The sequence below is a fragment of the Amblyraja radiata genome, chromosome 28 (assembly GCF_010909765.2).
Source record: "Amblyraja radiata isolate CabotCenter1 chromosome 28, sAmbRad1.1.pri, whole genome shotgun sequence".
NCBI classification, from domain to species: Eukaryota; Metazoa; Chordata; class Chondrichthyes; order Rajiformes; family Rajidae; genus Amblyraja; species Amblyraja radiata.
The window spans coordinates 30,250,473-30,268,276 of NC_045983.1; the positions used below are offsets into that span (position 1 = coordinate 30,250,473).

A 17,804-nucleotide genomic window follows, 5' to 3' on the forward strand; every position below is an offset into this window, starting at 1 on the left:
CTGCTTGCTCACCCTTATGCAGTAACCAAAAGCTGCAAGCAGAGGATTTAACTCCTGGTACATTCCTATGGGAGTGCAAAATTGTAATATTTCCCCTATCTAAAGCTGGAGGATTAATTGCTGAAGGAATTGTATTGTCGTGAAGAAGAGAGAGGGTCTGCTACTTGAAAATCAGATCTTGTCAGCTGCTGTCTACGTAGATCCAATGAACCGAATCTTGTTGAACGAATATCAAATTGCTGAAGCAAAAGAGGCCCTGTGACGTTGCAGTTCGGATAAAATGGCTACTACCTGAAAAGTCACGACCACAAAATGAAGATGGGAGCACCAAATCCTTCTCATCCTCTTCAAATGATGATGGGTCTGATTGTGCAAAATATTTAGATAAAATTGAACAGGCGAGAGCAATTCGTTCCCGTTTAAACCTGCGAAGGCAGACTTTTGATGTTTAATGGAATTTAAGCAAGATTTCCTTGGTGGTTTAAAAGTAGAGAAATATGATCGCTCGTCTAAACTTACAGTACAAGAAGTCATCCCTGCTTATCCAGAAATAGTAAAATTTGCAGCTATGATAGTAACAGCCATACCACCCACTCAGGTCATCGTGGAGAGACTGTTCTCTGCATTGTAAATAATTAAATCAGATTTAAGGGCTTCAATAAAAGAGGATCTGGCAGAAGTAATTCTGTTCCTAAGGACAAGTTATTAATACATTTTAGGTATGTACTTTTGTAGAAAACTTAACTACCTATGCATTTAGTTTTAATTTCTATTGCACAAGATTTTTTTTTGGAGTAATGCTTTTATAATTTTTATTTAATTCAATGGAAGTTTAATTTTGTCAGTCCTATATGTAATTTTATTTTCCTTTTAGCATAATGAATTATGTGTTTTTTTTCAAGAATTAACAATAAAAAAGCCGCAATAGCATAGCTACAACCATTAGACTCAAAACTTTGAAGACATGGGTTTAAAAGGTAGCCTGATGATTCATGTAGATCTTATGAAATGCCATCTTGTTTGATGTCATCGTAGCAGATTTAGGATTATTATATCTCGGGGTCGGAGTCGGATACACAAGAAATCAAGGACTCAGAGTCGGAGTTGGGTGTTTTGGGTATCGACTCCACAGCCCTGGTAACTCAGGACAGGCAGCATCTCTGGAGAGAAGGAATAGGTGTCATTTCAGGTCGAGACCCTTCTTCAGATGATCTATTCGACATTTACCTTGATCTCTATTCCCTTTGTCCTGTTTTCACACCTTACATTTCCTTATCTGTATACTTCCTTATCTATGCATCTCCCACTCCTCTGATATCGGTCTGAAGAAGGGTCTCGACCTGAAACATCACCCATTCCTTCTCAGGTACACACAATTGCTGGGGAAACTCAGCGGGTGCAGCAGCATCTATGGAGCGAAGGAAATAGGCGACGTTTCGGGCCGAAACCCTTCTTCAGACTGATGGGGGGTGGGGAAAGAAAGAAGGAAAAGGGGAGGAGGAGGAGGAGCCCGAGGGCGGGCGGATGGGAGGGTGGGAGGAGACAGCTAGAGGGTTAAGGAAGGGGAGGAGACAGCACGGGCTAGCCAAATTGGGAGAATTCAATGTTGATGCCGTAAGGACGCAAGGACCCCAGACGGAATATGAGGTGCTGTTCCTCCAATTTCCGCTGTTGCTCACTCTGGCAATGGAGGAGACCCAGGACAGAGAGGTCGGATTGGGAATGGGAGGGGGAGTTGAAGTGCTGAGCCACCGGGAGGTCAGGTAGGTTATTGCGGACTGAGCGGAGGTGTTCGGCGAAACGATCGCCCAACCTACGCTTGGTCTCACCGATGTAAATGAGCTGACATCTAGAGCAGCGGATGCAGTAGATGAGGTTGGAGGAGATACAGGTGAACCTTTGTCGCACCTGGAACGACTGCTTGGGACCTTGAATGGAGTCGAGGGGGGAGGTGAAGGGACAGGTGTTGCATTTCTTGCGGTTGCAACGGAAAGTGCCCGGGGAGGGGGTGGTGCGGGAGGGAAGGGAAGAATTGACGAGGGAGTTGCGGAGGGAGCGGTCTTTGCGGAAGGCAGACATTGGGGGGGGATGGGAAGATGTGGCGAGTGGTGAGGTCACGTTGGAGGTGGCGGAAATGGCGGAGGATTATGTGTTGTATTTGCCGGCTGGTGGGGTGAAAGGTGAGGACCCTTTTGAACACCCATTCCTTCTCTCCAGTTGCTGCCTGTCCCGCTGAGTTACTCCAGCATTTTGTGTCTATCTTCGATTTAAACCAGCATCTACAGTTCTCTCCTACACATTTCATTCAACATGCTTTCTTTCAGCAACTCAAGGGGTCACAGCTTAAGGATAAGGGGGAAATCCTTTAGGACCGAGATGAGAATAAACTTTTTCACACAGAGAGTGGTGAATCTCTGGAACTCTCTGCCACAGAGGGTAGTTGAGGCCAGTTCATTGGCTATATTTAAGAGGGAGTTAGATGTGGCCCTTGTGGCTAAAGGGATCAGGGGGTATGGAGAGAAGGCAGGTACGGGATATTGAGTTGGATGATCAGCCATGATCATATTGAATGGCGGTGCAGGCTCGAAGGGCCGAATGGCCTACTCCTGCACCTATTTTCTATGTATCTATGTAACTCACTTTAGTCAATTTAAATACAACTATTTTTTGAAAAATAATATCCAACAAACACTAGACAATATATATTCATGAATTGAACATTAAGTGCAGGAATAAGTCAGGTGGTCAGGCAACATCTCTAGAGGACATGGGAAGGCAACATTTTGGGTCAGGACCTTTCTTCAGATTGACCCGCTGAATACCGCCAGCACTTTATTTTTTACCCGCAGTTTCTTGTGTCAACAATCAATGGAGTCCAGTGCTAGTTAGGTGTTTTTTGTTGTTGTAGTCTTTGCAGAAAATGTGCAGCCTGACATTTTGAGGAAAAAGCAACGGAGGTTATTTGAGAGTTCTTCAATAATTCAAATGGCCAAAACGGTAAGTACTATGGTTTGTTACTGCTGAATTGAGGGATCTAAATGACAACTGCAAAGCCTCTGGCAGTCAAGCTCATGTTATGGCATTTCCTTTCATTCTATTATATGCACAATCTGTCTCACTCTACCCCAATGAACAGGAGGACATTTTGTTGAAGTTATGCAATTGCTTTCCTTGGAGGCACATCCCAATGTTTCAGATGGAAGAAGGCATCTTGTGAAAAGGGCATCCTGCTCCACCCCTCACTGGCCAGATGGTATTTCAGGTGTTACTAAAAGAAAGTGGCTATTGTTGATTAAACTGAAGCAGCAATTACATCAGTAGAAAATTCACCTCAGATTATACAAATACTCAGCCTGTCACATAGAAACATAGAAAATAGGTGCAGGAGGAGGCCATTTGGCCCTTCGGCCCTTCGAGCCACCATTCATTGTGATCATGGCTGACCGTCCCCTATCAATAACCCGTGCCTGCCTTCTCCCCATATGAACATAGAAGACCATGAATTCAATTTTATCAGAGAAATTCCTCCCGGTCGACCCATCATCAGCTTCACAGCTACCAAAACCAACTTGTTTTTCTCTCCCTCTCTAAGGGTTCTTCACCTGAAATATTAACTATTTCTCTTTCCTCAGATGCTACCTTACCTACGTGTTTTGGTTTTTTTACAACATTTTCTATATTCTTTTTTATATTATGTTTAAAAAAATATCCTACTCATAAAGCAGATCTGTTGAGCAGATCCCACAATCTTGCCATTAACAACACATTACAGACTAAAATACAAAATGCTGGAGGAACTCAGTGGGTCAGGCAACATCCATGGACGAAATGAGCAGATGACATTTCTGGTCAAGACCCTTCTTCACTCCACAGATGTTGCCTGATCTGCTCGAGTTCCTCCAACACTATGTGTTTTGATCAAGATTCCAGCATTTGCAATTCCTTGTTTCGCCATAACACAGACCAAGAAGCTTAATGTACAGTAACTGCTACCATTAAGCCATCTTGGCTAATCCTATCACTGTCATTCCCTTTGTTCTGCACACGTCCTCTCAATCTTATATCGCTATTCTTTGTTCTGACCCAAAATGTGGCCGTTGGTTTTTCTCAATAAATGGAGCAAATCCCAAATACCTAAGCAAATTAAAGTTAAACTTTTAAGATCACTGACTAAATAAGTCAAACTGTAGCAATCCCTTTCTCATTGAAAAAAACAGAAATCAACTGCCAAATAGGGTCACACCAAAACTTAGAAAAAGAACCAGAACCAATTATTTAATCTTAAACCAGAACCAATTATTTAAACTCATTTGACTTTCATTTCTGGGATACATTCAACCTTGTGAAAAATCTTAAAAAAATAAAAAAAACATGCAATAAAACATGTTTAGGATTTTGCTGTGCATTTCATGAGAAATAAAGAGGAAACTACCCAATCGATTGCCTCATTCTAATGTTGATCATTAAAAGGCAAGATGAACATTGGGTACAAGACTTTTGATGCAGTTCTGCACTGGTGAAACCTCATTTCTTAATTGCAAAATAGCGGTCGGTCTTCAGCTACAGTGAGCTCAAGAGTCGGAATATACTGTGAGCTTGAAGGTTTTATTTTGCTTCGGTATCACAGCCATTAGCTTATGTAAACTCTCATTTCATGTCCATGGAATAAGTTTTTACTTGCCAGAAAATCCAACTAAAATTGTGTTTAGGAATCAAAGAACAAACCAATTTTATTTTGTTTTGACTTTGTCATTATGCAATCTTCTTTAACTTGGGAAAATGGCAGAATATCTCTGTATTAGTTTTATGGCTTCAATGCAAAAGAAATGTGTTAAACAGGAAGACCTCAGAAACAGTGGCCATGAAATAATGGAATTTATGGTAGTTAATTTATGCTCGGCTATCTGCTGAGTACATACAACATTGTATAAACACCACTCTGCCTGCAATATTTTGCCCATTTCTCTCTCAAATATGAAGGAAGATTCTCCAAAACAAAACCTTTTTCACTGTACCTCGATACACGTGACAATAAACTAAACTCGTAACTCATAAGTAAGCCAATTGAACCAAGTAGGATAAGAAACAAATTCTAAAACAATAGCCAACAAATTTAAATAATGTTTACCGTGCTTTGCTTTTATATAAACTTAAGATGCTTGGTTGTAAAGACACAACCAATCCATTTTATTTTCTAATTAATTTAGTGAAAATATTTTCTTTTGAATTGGATGGCTTACCCACCTTTACCCCCGAGACCCATTCAAGCAAAACAACAAAGTTTAAGTCTTCAATCAAAATAAATTAGCAAATGTTTTTGTTACCTCAGCTGTTTTTAATCCCATTGGGTCATTCTCTTAAATGAAATGCTGCAATCATGATACATCAAGATGGCAAGATTTTAGTCACATTAATTCAGAGGGTTTTACATTTTAAACATAAAATAACCAATTGCACTGTAATTGCTTTCCCTTAAAATGTTGAATCCAAAAGATGAGCTAAGGCAGGAATGTGCACTGGAATATGAATGTGCACTGGACATTGTAATTATCCCTTTGCTGCACTAGATTAGATTTGAGTCAATTTTCAAACAAATACTACAACATTAATATAAAAACACAAAATGATGGAGGAGCCCGGCATCTGAGGGAATGGGTAGACGGCGTCCAGTCTGAACAAGGGTCCCAATCCAAACACCTCCTTCCCCAGATGCTGCCCGACTCCCTGGTTCCTCCAGCACTTTGCTTTGCTCAAGATTCCAGCGTCTGCAGTCGCTTTGGTCTACCATTTAAATAGCCTAATGTTAAATTTTAATTTATGTATTTGTTAAAGATTAAAATAATGCCAAACCTTGCCTTATAGCTTATATCACAATATCAACATCCTTACATTTCAAATTGATGGACTCTTCTTACACCATTTCATTCAAGCTTTGCAGGAACTATTATTTTGAAACATGTAAACACTTACTTCTGCAACTTTGGGTGGAACTCCATCGCCAAGTACTTCCCTGACAAAGGCTTGTTGGTTCATATAACAAGAAAGTCCACTCGTTCTCTTGAAAGCATCTTTCAATCTTTTTAGTTCTACATCCGTAACTGTATTGAAATAGAAATATCAGTTATTACACATATTCCGCACAAAGCTGTAAAACTAGGAGTTGACATTTAGGCTTCCAATCAGTTTTGTCACATTTATATTTAATTACAAAGAAGAGGAAAAACATTCTGAATTCTTCATATTGTGTGTGGGAGCTGGTGCTATTTGTCACAAAATTAAAGCAACACAACTTAGAACCATCTTCACTAAAATATTCCAACAATAACCAAATAGAGAAGGAAGCTTCAAATACAAAAGATTGCATACAGTGAGGCCTGGAATAAAAAGGCACAGTAAACTTGTTTAGGAGGCATCTTTCAGAAACAACTTATTCAATTCTCTGCTACGTCTTCAGTTGCCATGTCCCTGTTATTGTGTAGTTAGGCACAGCTCCAATGCCATCTTTAAATTTGCCAACATCACTATTTTAGGACAGAATTCAGGTAATGAGTCAGAGTTAGGAGGGAGATCAACAAACTGGTTGAGTGGTGACAGAAAACAATCTTGCCGCAAACTTTAGCAAGACCAAGAAGCTGATTATTGATTTCAGGAAGGGAAAGCAGGGGAACTGTGCACCAGTCTTCATTGGCATGTCAGAGGGAGTCAGCAGCTTAAAATTCCAGGGTGTACATATATCTGATGATCTGTCATGGGGCCCAACATATTGATGCAATCACAAAGAAAGCCACGTCAAGTTTATTGTCATATTCACAAGGAAGAACAGTCTCGACCCGAAATGTCACCCATTCCTTCTCTCTAGAGATGCTGCCTGTCCCGCTGAGTTACTCCAGCATTTTGTGTCTACCTTAAGAAATAACTTCGATAGAGAGAGGTGATACAATGAAATAATATGAGAGCAATGATAAGAACATTAACAATTGAAGCTGTGCCAAGAGCCAATGTAGGTCAGCAAATGCAGTCTGGTGAAGGATCTTGGACTGAAAACATAAATTGTTTGTCCTCCCAGAGATGCTGGCTGACCTAATGAGTGCTTCCAGCATTCTATTTTTGTTTCAGGTTTCAGACTTTGGATGCAACTCCTATTAGCATCTCAATGTGAGGTAGCACTTTGGTAGCAAAAACAGGAAGGCAGATTATCTAAATGGTGTCAAGTTGGGAAAAGGGGAAGTGCAACGGGATCTGGGGGTCCTTGTTCATAAGTCAATGAAAGTAAGCATGCAGGTACAGCAGGCAGTGAAGAAAGCAAATGGCACGTTGGCCTTCATAACAAGAGGAGATGAGTATAGGAGCAAAGAGGTCATTCTGCAGTTATACAGTGCCCCAGTGAGACCACACCTGGAGTATTGTGTGCAGTTTTGGTCCCCTAATTTGAGGAAGGACATTCATGCTATTGAGGGAGTGCAGCATATGAGGGAGGGTTTACAAGGTTAATTCCCAGGATGGCGGGACTGGCATATGCTGAGAGAATGGAGCAGCTGGGCTTGTATACTCTGGAATTTAGAAGGATGAGAGGGGATCTTAATGAAACATAAGATTATTGAGGGTTTGGACACACTAGACGCAGGAAACATGTTCCTGATGTTAGGGAAGTCCAGAACCAGGGGCCACAGTTTAAGAATAAGGGGCAAGCCATTTAGAAAAGAGATGAGGAAACATTTTTTCACACAGAGAGTTGTGAGTCTGTGGAATTCTCTGCCTCAGAGGGTGGTGGAGGCCAATTCTCTGGATACTTTCAAGAGAGAGCTAGATAGGGCTCTTAAAAGATAGCCGAGTCAGGGGATATGGGGAGAAGGCAGGAACGGGGTACTGACTGGGGATGATCAGCCATGATCACATTGAATGGCGGTGCTGGCTCAGAGGGCCAAATGGCCTACTCCTGCATCTCTTGTCTATTGTCTAAACCACTTTCATTTGTTTTGTTTTAAATGTTACATGACAATGCAATAATGTTTTTAGTGTATCCATGGAGTTTAGGAGTGCAGGAAACATGGCGTTTAAAGGTATACAAAAATAGGGCTCTGGTGCATGTAAAAAGAACGTGGGAACGAGTCCTCGGAGAGTTTAAGTAACATAGTAAACATCACCCACTATGTCAGATGCTGATCCAGAGAGCAGATTATCGAAGTTTCACTGTATTTCAAAATTCTTAATGATTTATTTTTCCATTAAATGTAACATGGCAAACGGACAGGTAAGATGTTTAAAAGTCAGGGCTAAATATTTAATTGATGAAGATACAGAGTAACATGGGAGGAGGTAGCAGTCTTAAGTTCAAGTTCAAGTGAGTTTATTGTCATGTGTCCCTGTATAGGACAATGAAATTCTTGCTTTGCTTAAGCACACAGAAAATAGTAGGCATTTACTACAAAACAGATAAATGTGTCCATATACCATGATATAAATATATACACACATGAATAAATAAACTGGTAAAGTGCAAATAACAGAAAGTGGTTATTAATAATCAGTGTAATCTTAAAATGTTACTATGTAGAATGCTTGAATTTCAAGATAATCATTTGTTGTTTACTTTTGTTGTTAGCAGCCAAAACTGGTTGAGAACAGATACATATTGTGGAATAAAATGCATTTCAATTCTCTATGCGTGACAGATTTCAATGTCTTTCATTATAATTGCAAAATTGAAAACGTGTGCCAAATACTTCACAGGATGTCAAAAAATTTCCAAATAGATTTTTACACAAATCAATGTAAACACTTGCCATTATTTAACAATTCAAAAGCAAAACTGCACACAATGCTGCACTGACAGATCATTCACAGCAATAACTTTGAAGCATCTTCCTTAAATGAAAACAGATTTGTAATGCACAATTGAAATTCCATTTTACATTTAGCTGATCAAGATTCAAAACATCAGCAAGTTTGATAATAATCTCACAACAATGCACAATCCCAAACTGACTATTACACTGCACTACAACATAGAAATTAAATGAATATAAAGTTTAAAATATGGCCTGGAATTTAAAACAAAACATAAATGAATAATATCCTTTCAAAACTTGTCATCTGCCAGAGTAATTTCTGTCAGTTGAAAATGCAACTCCCACGTTCAGCAGGATTTTTAAATAACCACTTCAGTATTAAAATCTACAGATTTTGGTCATGTGTTGAAAAACAAATAAAAAGGTGTGAATGTACTGCCGCTGTAATATAATTTTCCAGTTTAGGATTGTTAATTTGTGGATATAATCCACTGAATTATGTCTTCCTACCAATTCCCTGCTTCTATTTTATCATTGCGCCTTTTGTATGAAGAATAATATTATAGTTATATTACTGACATGAGCCCAGAATCTCATGCCAGGAAGGAGTCACCTCAATCGTAAGTATAATCTTCATTTGTAAAAAACAGAATATTTCACAATCAAAAAGTAATACAATTTAATAAGTAAAATCAAAAAATCATACAAAATTGAAAATATTTAACCAAACTCAATCAATTAAAATATGTACCCACTGCTAACACAAGGCAGGTTAAATGGGTACTAGGGCTTTGGAACTGACATGTTTGTACTCCACGCCACACTTCATGATGAGGCCAACATCACACTGGAGGTAGGAGTTTGTCTACGTGATGAGTCAGATCAAGGCGTTTGCATTCATGAGGGAATCCTGAACTTCGTTGTACTGAAACAGAAATTCCAGCATTCACCCAAGTGATTCAGCCCATTATCTACACTGATCCTGTTTGCTTCCCTTCCTCAATTTATTCCTACTGGAGAACTTGACGTTTTGGAATGGAAAGAACAAAACGTAAAACTAAAATTACAATTTGTTACACTGCATAAGTACATTACACCACATCCCTTTTCAGAAGTTTGGTTTTATCCACATGTATTTTGGATGGTACGTTTTGAAAGAAAATACCTCATAGGATAAACATGCTATATTGTGAGGAAACTGAAAATTAAATACAAAAGCCTCCCCTGAAAAAGAAAAGTGGCATGGTTAAAGTCATATACAATGTCAAAGTAAAATGATGCAGATGATGGAAGCTTGAAAGCACAAGAGAAAACAATGCAGCTTCCGTGCTCCTGCACCAGTAATCAGGTGAATACAAATCAAATTCCTTCAATGCAGCAAATAATTAATATTCAGTTTCATGAAAAACATCACCTAGATTAAGTAAAATTTGGAAAAAAATGACAGCAAGGGTATTGGATTGCCATTATAAACCCCCAATGGCTCACAAATGTTGTAAGAGGATTAAGCAAATCTTGGATCCGCATCTACTGTATACAGTGTTCCAGGTGTGGACTCCTGTATATCGGTGAGACCCAGCGCAGGCACGGCGATCATTTCGCTGAACACCTCCGCTTAGTCCGCCTAAACCTACCTGATTTCCCAGTTGCTCAAGACTTTAACTCCCCCTCCCATTCCCACACTGACCTGGGCCTCCTCCATTGTCAGAGTGAGCCCCAGCGCAAATTGGAGGAACAGCACCTCATATTTCGCTTGGGTAGCTTACACCCCAGCGGTATGAACATTGACTTCTCCAACTTCATGTAGCCCTTGCTTTCCTTCTCGCTGGTAGGCTTGTCCATACAAGAGGAAGAGTGGATGAATGGGCCGATGGCAGAATAATTCTAGATAATATTGACATGTAGGTATTTAAGTCCTGACATAAAATGCCAGAATTTACTATGTCTAACTCCAACACAAATTAGTCTTCAGGAATGATGACCAAAGGATACAAGTTAGGATGTAGGATTCATGATATTAATTCCCTACCTTAGCATTCAACAGTTGCATTTTTTTAAACCAGCACAGCACTCTTGAAAAGCGGCCTTACAGCCTTTCAGAAGAAACCCATGTATCCTTTCAGATGGATTTGAAAGTTTTCCAAGCGCTTTTCAATTTCATTTTTCTTGTATTTAAAGCCTTAACCAACATGAAAACATCATCTGTTTTTCTGTCACATCATCCTTCATTACAGCCTGAATGGCACAAACTAGCACAATCACATGACATAACCAATGAAAGCACTGTTTCTGAACTGCATATGTGACATCAAGGATATGTGGAGGATCACATAAAAGCAAATTCATTCCTTCTCTATTATTCCCCTTCAGCTTTGTTTTATTAAAAGTAAATCATGAGCAACTCTTAACATAAAGTTCAAGATAATTATTAGCAATATCTTATTTGAACCAGACTATGATGTAAAAACCTCAGTTACTAAATGTGGTTGATCATTCAGATTCTTGTTTAGGTGAAATTCATCTCACAATGAAAATCCAACCTGATCCAAGTTAAGACTCTACATTTTTAACAACTTAAGACTCGAGTCATACAAAATGACGCCGGAAACTTGGTGACTCGTGTACTGTTTCCGTATTTTCAGGAATCTATTCCTGTTCTCAGGAATCCATTATTCCTACACTCTTGTACTTACATTTGATTGTGCTTACGCATAGCACGATTTTTACTGAACTGTAGGCAAAAAAAGAATTACTGCACCTATGATAATAAAATACCAATGAAACAATGATCAACAACTGATTATAGCTTCCCAATTCTTTCTTTCCCCATTATTCCCTTTAATGTTTGGTTTGTTGGTACTATTCTTTCCACCTAAAAACTTGGGATGTATTGCTGCAATTGCAATGAAATTGGACAATTAATGGCAGTCCTCATGCACATTAAACTGCCAAAGTAACTCACGATGTAATTCTCAGCAATTAGAACCAATATCAATGGTAAAGTGTAGGATTTTGGGTTATTATCTAAATCGATGGTCCACCACATTCTGCGATGGATTGATATTTACTACAATAATCCTTCTGAAACTATTGTACCCTACAAACACTGAGCTGGACAATTCCTCACAAGAAAAAAAACAGTAAAACATGGAACCCAAAACAATCACTATTAAAATTCAATGGGAAATCATTAGGAAACTAGAACAATGGCCTATCTTAAGAGTTGCTCATGATTTACTTCCTCAGATAAATACAAGTACAATGTACACAGTCTCAATTCTCCAACATACCTCATTGTGGACATTGGACTTTGTCTCTGTAACTGTTAAGCTATAATGCTGTGAATTATGTTCTGCTCTCGGTATATTTCCCTTTGTTCTACTTATTGTACTTCAACTTGACTTGATTGTATTCATGTATAGTATTATCTGATTTGATTGGGCAGCATAGGAAAAGAAACCTTTTTACTGTATCTCAGTACACACGACAACAATAAACCTAACCCAAACCTAAATAACAAATCTCACTTGGGTTTACTTGCATCATCCAAACATAACCAGAGGAAATGGCTTCACTTACAACTGCCTAGAATCTATGCTTAACAGGAGAAATTGCAGAATAGCTTTGATACTTACCAATCAAAAGACAGCCCAATTAAAAATGTCAGGCACAAATTATTAGTGTGATATATGAAGGGCAATGATCCAAAGAGCAACATATCAAACTAGAGAAGCTGCAATAGGAAGTTATTTAGAATATAATCCAAATCTTAACATTGCAGCTTCTTTACACAGAGAACAAGAGTGACTGCCAGGTTCAAGAATAGCTTTCCCCCCCAACAACCACCTTGAACATTACCTATTAACTTCTATAGACCATCTTTGAACTAAGAACTTTGGGATTTTTGCACCAGCGTTGTGATTATTAATTTATTGTCTTTTTGTTTTTTTTAGATAGTAATTATGCGTATGGTGTTTACAGGCCTGTTATGCTGCTGCAAGTAAGAATATCCTTATTCTATTGTTGGTACATGACAATTAAACACTCTTGATTCTTGAAGAGTTCGTAGGTTCTTCAATTTCCCAAAACGTTTGGTAAATGTTCCCAATTTAAATTATTTCATGTAACTTCATACCACATGATATAAAAAATATATACTCCAGGACCAATATCTCATCCCACAGGGACTGTTCCTTTAATTCCAAAACGAAATTCCAAAGGTAACTTCCAGAATATAATCGGTTACTAACGATTAATAATAACCGTTTGTTCATCAAATTATTACCACGGTATATTCGGTAAGTTTTCAATTTAAAAGGCTACTACGTCGCAACTGGAAAATGACTTGATAATTCCACTACAGATTAGGAGTATGGTTTACCTTCCTCCCCATATTGGACAATAAGATGAGGATCACGAATCTTATTTCTTACAATGCATTTAAGGAGTTGCGGAAGCAGCTAAATCACAAAGAATCCATCGGAAAGTGACAGTTTGATGTAGAACTCAATGGTGTCCACAAATCTGCGTCACTCTGGGCCGCGATCCCCCCTCAAATCGTTGACATTTCGTCCTGGCAGCTCCAATCGTGTAAAGATTAATGCTCGGATTTTAGAGACAGGTAGGCAAGCTTGGCCAGTCTGGTGTTGACAATCTGGTATTAAGACTAAAGTATCGTTGGCTGCTGGTGAAATACAGGCTTTAATAATCACAAACATCATGTTTTGAAATGTTGCAAGGATGGAAATGTCCCACTCATACAAATACATGTGCGCCCTCCAAATTGGCAGCGAAGTGTTGAGAAATCTGTGGTTATGAGAACACCCTAATCCCATGACAGATTGTGGTTATTTAAACCCCATTATTCATATTTTTCCAAAAATAAATAAAAACATAAACACCCCTCCTCATGCAAATCCATTAAAAAAATGTAATAAAAACCACTGATCAACAGAGGCACGGACCCGCCCTTTAATACCCGGTTTATATATAGGCGCATACAAATATTTGATTAAAAAAACATAATAAAAGGGAGATGGTGCAGGGGGAGCACGGTTATTCATAATTCTCTCTGGCAGCTGTCAATTCATACATTTAAAAACCCCGATTTTAAACAAAAACAGCAAATCAGCGTCATGTTGGACAAAGTCCCCCCGCCCCGAAAGACGGAGTTTCCCTGTTTTCACTGACGCGGGTAACATGCCTGTCATTCCTCTCATGGTGGAGTAACGCCATTCAATGCCGCTGTTCACAGTTCACAAGGAGGGAGCCCCAACATTGGGAGCAGGTTTGTATTTAATTCCCCCTTTTTAAAAGTAAACACAATTTTTTTTTTAAACACCCGTTCTCCATCCCTCACCTCGTTTCACCGCTTCGTCGTAGGAAAGGAATCCTATCCTTGATTCCTTGGCACCCATGTTCCCGTCATTTCACTCGGTTTGCTCTTGCTCTTGCTCTTGCTCTCTCTCAGCTCCGACTTTTCCTCCTCAGTCGGAAACCGGCCTCGGGTTTGTCCACAACCTCCATAACTGAATCACGTGACTCCCTCTCCCCCCCCGCCAACCCCAACCCCGCCCCGCTCGCGCGCCGCGTCACGTGGTCTCAGAGGGCAACGGCCGCGCGGGCGCGCGTCGCCGCGTCACGTGGTCTCCGAGGACACAGCGCGGCCACGTCACGTGGTCCACGAGGGCAACGGCAACCCCGCCCGCGCTTTACGTCACCTGGTCTCCGAGGGCAACGGCACGGCACGGCAGACCCGTCCGCGCGCCGCGTCACGTGGGTCTCCGCGGGCAACGGCTGCGGCTCGAGAGTCAAGAGCAAAGATCTTGGTCAAGTGTGTTATTGTCAGTCGAATGAATTTTATGACTAGACTAAGTTCAGACCCGTTGGAGCTGCTCCCCCAACGCAAGATTCCACCACTCACCCGCTCCCCCAACGCAATATTCCACCACTCACGCATAGCCCCCTAATGCACAGGCGCGGCTCATTTCCCCTCATCCCCAGCACTCCATACCTCTCCTCTTCACCCTCCCTCTTCTTTCCCCTCCCCCATCCCTCCCTCACCTCACTCTCTCCATAACTCCTCTCCCCTCCCTCCCCCCTCCTATCCCTCTATACCCCACTCCTCATCCCTATCCCCCCCCCCCACTACCCCTCCTGACCACCCCCACTGCCCTCCTCTCCCTCTATTCCCGACTCCCTACCTCCCCCCCTCTCACCTCCCCCACTTTCTCCCCCTCCCTCCCTACGCCCTCCTCTCCCTCATTCTCCCCACTCTCCCTCCTCACCTCAGGATCTTTCTCCTCCCCTCCCCCAATCCCTCCCTCCCTCTCCTTTCCCCTCACTCCCTCCCTCCATAAAAAGCAGCATCTGCAGTTCCTTCCTCCACAGGTCATTCATTGTTAACTGTGGTTTAGATCCCGTTGAATTGACGATTGGACCAGTTTGCATCGTGTGTGTGAATTGCTAAAACTCCGCGCAAACTGCTCGGCCACCCTGCAATCCAACTCTCCCTCTGCGCACTCCGGCTCAGACGCCGCTCGGCCCGTCTCTGTCCTGCCCACCCGCCTGCGGCTGCCGAGGCCGGGCCAGGCCACGGGGGTGGGGGGGGGGGGGATGGAGTCGGAATTCGTCACGGTGGGCACCACGAGTTTCGACGAGCTGGTGGAGAAGTTCTCCGAGAGGGCCGTGAGGGTGAGTTACCGCATTGGCGGAGGAGACGGACGGTCGCAGCCATTCACCTGGGAGGACAGGTAGACGGGCAGAGGGCGGGTGGGGGAGAGGGCTGAGTGAGGGAGAGAAAGAGACTGGACCAGGGCCTCCACTGAACCCCACCCCCCCCTGTGTCCGCCGCCGGTGGTGGGGGAGACGGTAGACAAGTTACTGTAAGGAGGGGAGAGAGGAGTTTGTGAGTGAGGGGGGAGAGTGCAGGAAAGGGCGTCGCCGTCCCGGCTGTGCTGTTGACTGACAGTAGAGGAGACCAATCTGCGTATGCGTGGTTTTCTTTTTTTAAAGTTTTAAACGTCAATAACATATAAAAATATGTTATATATTATTATATCTATATTACTAAAAGTCTGTTCTTGACCGGTTTTGGCCATCTGTGCTGCGATTTCCGAGAGAACGCCGCCACCTACGGCCGTCATTTTTGGCCACCTTGCTCAGAGCCCCCCTCCGCCGTATGTGTGCCGAGGATTTTTTCCGACGATGAAAAATGACAGAGATATTAATGTTTTTACAAAATTCCCCATTCTCTCTGCTGCCCCTGTTGGCGGCAGGGGGGAGGGACTATAAAACCAGGAAGTGGTGTGCCTCACATTCTCTTCATGATGGATGAAGGCAGAGGGTCACGTTTCTCTGAGCTGCGAATAACACTGAACACATGTCTACTCAAATGTAAGTGGACTTAGTGTAGCAATGTTACAAAATTTTGAGATTTTAAAAATCAAGTCTGTAATTTATCCCATCAGATAAAGCATAAAAATAAGTTTAATTTGACACCTAATTCACTTTCATATCTCAAGTATTTAAAAAGTTATGGCCATTTTCATACTGGGAAATGAGCATCTTGTTCCCTATTGATTTTCTATGGACATAACAAAAAAGCTGTGATCGTGAACAGTCAAAAGCCCATAACTTTCTTAAAAATTAAGAGAACTGAATGAAATTTTCAGTTATCATAGATTGAAGCATTCTGAAACAAATATAAAATAATCTTACTTGGATGACCTGAAATTAAAGCATATAATTAGTTAGTTACCTAATTGTAGCTAATTTCAGACTTCAATTACTAGATCTAAACATCTATCCATTTCTTAATAAATGATTAACATTTTTAAATAGCCTAAATGTCCAAATAATATTCACAAATAATTCACAATAAAACATGATTTTAAATCTCATTTACATTAATTTATAGGCCAAATGGAAGGAATTTAGTGTTTAATTGCTGTAAATAAATGCCCATTTAAATCAGCTTTCCAGTGGGTCTCTGTGGAACGCGCTGGTTTAGAACGTTCACATTGCGGTAGATTTGTGCCCCAAATGCCGAGAAAAATACTGCGCGATATAATGGGCCCAAATTGAGCTACTCGCAATATTAAACTTAGTATAAATGGATCTTTAGAAGCCCTTTTTAATGTAAAAATATACAACCTAACTTCTGCTATTTGCTTTATGAGACCCTGCGGTTGCTGGCTGTCGCGGGTTTAGAGATTGATTTTTAAACTACTATAACTATTATTCAAGGCCTTTAAACCTAATAATAGCTTTTGCGACGGGGTCTTCCAGCGATTTTTCGTTAATAATTAACTAGGCTGAACATTTTCGATTGGAACAGCTTAGAGAAAATCGCGTTTTAAACCCGCCCCCTCTAAACGGCGCCAAAATCGCGCACACCCTCAGCAGCAGATCTTCAACGACGCTTCAGGTAGGCTTTGCAACATACCTACTTAGTGGTTCTAAAACGCTTGCAAAATGTGTCTATTGGTTCTAAAATGTTTGCAAAAAGTGTCTATTGGTTCTACAATATTTGCAAAAAGTGTCTCTTTTGGTTCTACAATGCTTGCAGAATGTGTCTTTTTTGGTTCTAAAATGTTTTTTAGGTCCTCCCCCCCTTTCCTCTCCCCCCCCCCCTCTCCCCCCCCCTCTCCTCTCCCACCCTTTCCTCTCCTCTCCCCACCTCACCCCTCCTCTCCCCCCCTCTCTCCTCCCCTTCCCTCTCCCCCCTCTCCTCTCTCCCCCTCCTCTCCCCCCCTCCTCTCCCCCCCCTCCTCTCCCCCCCTCCTCTCCCCCCCTCCTCTCCCCCGCTCCTCTCCCCCTCCTCTCCCCCCTCTCCTCCCCCCCCTCTCCTCCCCCCCCTCTCCTCTCCTCCCCCTCTCCTCTCCTCCCCCCTCTCCTCTCCTCTCCTCTCCCCTCTCCTCTCCTCCCCCCTCTCCTCTCCTCCCCCCTCTCCTCTCCTCTCCTCCCCCTCTCCTCTCTCCTTCCTCTCTTCTCCCCCCTCCCCCCCTTTCTCTC

The 17,804-nt window shown here is 41.6% G+C and overlaps 1 protein-coding gene across 3 annotated transcripts in view; it reads right to left on the reverse strand.

The window, feature by feature from the left end:
- Nucleotides 1–14,402, reverse strand: part of usp32 (ubiquitin specific peptidase 32) — a 113,888-nt gene extending 99,486 nt beyond the window's left edge. Inside the window, exons 1-2 of one of the 3 annotated variants that reach the window (XM_033046203.1) lie at nt 14,149–14,402; nt 5,971–6,098 (exon numbers count right to left, since the gene is read on the reverse strand). In XM_033046203.1, coding sequence (XP_032902094.1) covers nt 5,971–6,098; nt 14,149–14,206 — 186 coding nt within the window. In that variant the 5' untranslated portion in view covers nt 14,207–14,402. The remainder of the gene's footprint in view (nt 1–5,970; nt 6,099–14,148) is intronic. The other 2 variants (XM_033046206.1, XM_033046204.1) reach the window with 2 other exon arrangements.
- Between the last annotated feature and the right edge of the window lie 3,402 nt (nt 14,403–17,804).